Raw genomic sequence first — 3720 nt, 5'->3', positions numbered from 1 at the left:
GGCACATAACAACAATGTAGATCATTCGTAAAAGTGAAGTGGCATAAAGTGAACTTTTTAAAAGTGGGGGATACTTGTATATATCGTTGGCTCTGTGCCTTACATACAGTGAGTTCTTGGCCCAAAGCAGCCCAGGTTAGCACACGTGGTCTGTCTGATACCAGGCGTGGCTGATGGAAGGGGAAACAAACGCTCATGCCCACCCCACAGAGCCCCATGGCCTTACCTGCCAGCATCCTGTGAGATGGTCACTGAGACGTCCAGGCCCAGTGTGGTGACTTTCTTGCACACTGCATCCATGTCGATGATGGAGTCAATGCTTTCAGGTCCATCCTCCACACAGCACTGGGAGCCAGGGCAGAAGTGGCAGTTGTCCAGCCCCTTGTAGCCCTTGTTGTGCCCACACTTCTCCAGTGTGACTGTGGTTGCCATGCCTGACACCCCCACGTGTACCACCAGCTGCAGACAGAGGGGCAGAACTTAACACAGTTGCCTTGCATAGAGTGACCCTGGGCCAAGGAGAGGGTGGCATCTTCACTGGGCTCTGCTTGGAGGTACACTGTTTCAGACCTCTTGCTACTAGAATAGACCCTGCAGTTGCTCTTATTCCTTAGAAGTGAGAATGGCCAGAGCACTCTGGCTGTTCTTCTTCTAGGGCAGGTTTGTTCATTCTTCTGGCAGCCCACGGTACGTTCAGTGTTCTTCGCCAACACCACAATTCACAGGCATCAACTCTCCTTTGGTGTCCCTTATTCACTGTCCGCCTTTCTCACGCATATGAGGTGTTTGAAACTACCATGGCTTGGGTCAGGTCCACCTCAATCTTCAAAGCGACATCTTGGCTCTTTAACACTTTAAAGAGGTACCTTTTGCAGCAGATTTGCCCAGTGCAATATGTCATCTGATTTCCTGACTGCTGCTTCCATGGGCAGTTGTGGTAGTTAAGGCTGTGTGTCAACTTGGCTGGACCTCGTTTTGAGTGGCTGGGCAGCTGGATGTAGTTATTCCCCATGATGAGACTGGTCATCAACTCCATGGTGGAATCTACTGCCAGCAGCTGAGTAGCCTTAGGGGTGTATTCTGCTTCCAGTCTATAAGGAGAAGCATCGAGAAAGGTCTCTGAGCTTTTGGCACATCTGGATCCTGCATTTGGCCGAGTCTTCATCTCAGTGGCCTGCCATGTGGCTTGATAATCTTGGGACTGCACCATTTTACTTGTTGACCTTGTGTTTGTCAGCCTCACAGCCAGCAGCTGCTTGAGTTAAAAGACACTTCCAGTTTCAGTGGGCCCAAGGTCAAGGGGCCTTCACCCAACCCCTAGAGCCTGGCACTTTGAACTCGGACTTCTAGCCGCCTAAACTGTAAGAGAATAAATCCCTGTGTGTGAAAGGATCCACTTGTGGTGTTTTCTGTTAAGAGTAGCGCTGGAGAACCAAAACAGATGTTGACTATGGATCCAAGGAAAGTGAAATCCCTGACAACTTCAATCTTTTCTCCATTTGTCATGATGTTGTGGTCCAGTTGTGAGGATTTCTGGTTTCTTTATGTTGAAGTGTAATCCATACTGAAGGCTGTGGTCTTTGATCTTCATCAGTAAGTGCTTCAAGTCTTCTCCACTTTCAGCAAACAAGGTGGTGTCGTCTGCATATTGCAGGTTGTTAATGAGTCTTCCTCCAATGCTGATGCCACGTCCTTTTTCATATAGACGAGTGTCTCAGATTATGTGCCCAACACACAGATTGAATAAGTGTGGTGAAAGGGTACAGCCCTGATGTACACTCTCCCCTTGTTCTGTTTGAATGATTGCCTCCTGGTCTCTGTACAGACTCCTCATGAGAACAAGTAAGTGTTCTGGAATTTCCATTCTTCACAATGTTATTTGTAATTTGTTATGATCCACATAGCCAAATGCCTTTGCCTGGTCTGTCTTAGTCTAGAAGCTCTGCTGAGACCTGACCATCATGGGTGACCGTGCTGGTACCTGATATACCAGTGGCATAACCTGCAGCATCACAGCAACATGCAAGCCACCACAGTCCAACAAACCGACAGACAAGTGGTGGTCCATGGAATTAGCAGCCAAGAAATCAAAGGACTACTGCACTGGGCAAACCTGCTGCAAAAACCTCTTTAAAGTGTTAAAAGCAAAGATGTCATTTTGAGGACTAAGGTATATCTGACCCAAGCCATGGTATTTTCATTAGCCTCAAACGCATGCAAAAGCTGGACAATGAAGAAGGAAGACTGTCTTGGTTCTCTGGTGCTGCTCTAACAGAAATACCACAGGTGGATGGCTGTAACAAACAGAAACTTATTCTCTTACACTTTAGGAGGCAAGGAGTCTGAATTCAGGGTGATGGCTCTTGGGGCTGGGTAAAGGCCCCTCAGCCTTGGGCTTCAGCTCTGCCTCTTGTTCAGCTAGAGGTTTCTGACTCATGCAGCTGCTGGCTGCTGAGGTTGATGAACCCTAGATCAACAGGTATAATGGCGTGGTCCCAAGAATGGCAGGCAACATGGCAGTCCACTCGTTCAAGTCCTGGGACTGGAGTTGGAAAACTTGGCCAAATGCAGGATTCAAACATGCCAAGATGCTAGAGACCTTCCTCAAAGCTTCTTATATACAGGGACTAGGCCACACCCCAAAGACAACTAGTTAGCTACTCGCAGTAGATTCCACCACAGAGGTGATCACAGCTTCATCGTGGGGAATAACTACATCCAGCTGCTGAGTGTTCAAAACCACGGTCAACCAAGCTGACGCTCAACCTTAACTCCACACAGACCAGAGAAGAACTGATGCCTCTGCATTATGATGCCAGGGAAGACCACCGACTAATACCATAGACAGCCAGAAGAGCGAACAAATCCGTCTTAAACGAAGGACAGCCGGAACACTCCGTAGAAGTGAGGACGGCACTCTGTCTCACATGCTTTGGTCATGCTAACAGAAGGGCCCAGTGCCCAGAGAAGGACATCATGCTCAGTAAAGTAGAGGGGTCAGTGAAAAAGAGGAAGACCCTCAATGAGACGGACTGACACAGTGGTTGCAACCATGGGCTTAAACACAGCACTGATTTTGAGGATGGCACAGCACCGGGCACCATTTCGTTCTGTTGGACTTAGGGTCATTGTGAATTGGAACTGACCTGACAGAACCTACCACCACCGCCACCATGCCAACAGCAAGGCAGGATAAGGGGGTGGGGAGATGAGTGACTTTCTTAGAGAGCATGGTCAGAGATGCCCTCCCTGAGGGGTAACTAACAGAAAATTGCACCAAGGGCTGGCCACTCACCTGTGGACTGTGCTTCTCCCACAGGGCAGGGATGAGCCTCTGTACTGTCTTGTACTCAACGGGAATCTCATATACATGGAGGTCCACACTGTCCCCGAGGCCCAGTTTCTCCAGCTCCTGGAAGGGAGAGCAGAGGGAGCGTCGTGGCACTGGGTCAGGCTGGGGGGATAACACACTTCCTGAAGACAAACCAGCCCATCCCAGAACCCAGTGGGCTCCTCTATCTGCACAGTCAGCACCCACTTGCCTCTAACTAGGCCAAGATTGTGGCCTCCCTGGGCTTAAACCTGGCTCTGCTAACTGACTGGCTGTGTGAACTTGGACAAGTCTCTCAATCTTGCTGAGCCTCCGTTTCTTTGTTTGTAAATGGGGAGAGAAAAATACCTCAGAGGGCTGTTCTAAGAATTAAATGGCTAATTCACACT

General features: G+C 49.1%; 1 protein-coding gene across 1 annotated transcript; it reads right to left on the bottom strand.

Moving 5' to 3' along the window:
* Positions 1–222: 222 nt before the first annotated feature.
* LOC103213552 (pyroglutamyl-peptidase 1) lies at positions 223–3412 on the bottom strand (the record flags this gene model as incomplete). Its single annotated transcript, XM_007959299.1, has 2 exons — positions 223–459; positions 3296–3412. Coding segments are annotated over 2 exons (354 nt in total), but the record flags the coding sequence as incomplete, so codon positions are not given.
* Between the last annotated feature and the right edge of the window lie 308 nt (positions 3413–3720).

The sequence above is a fragment of the Orycteropus afer genome, unplaced genomic scaffold, assembly GCF_000298275.1.
Source record: "Orycteropus afer afer isolate SDZICR_OR568_19922 unplaced genomic scaffold, OryAfe1.0 scaffold06822, whole genome shotgun sequence".
Taxonomy (NCBI): domain Eukaryota; kingdom Metazoa; phylum Chordata; class Mammalia; order Tubulidentata; family Orycteropodidae; genus Orycteropus; species Orycteropus afer.
Note: the sequence above shows the minus strand (reverse complement) of the source record. Positions and strands in the feature narration are given on the sequence as shown.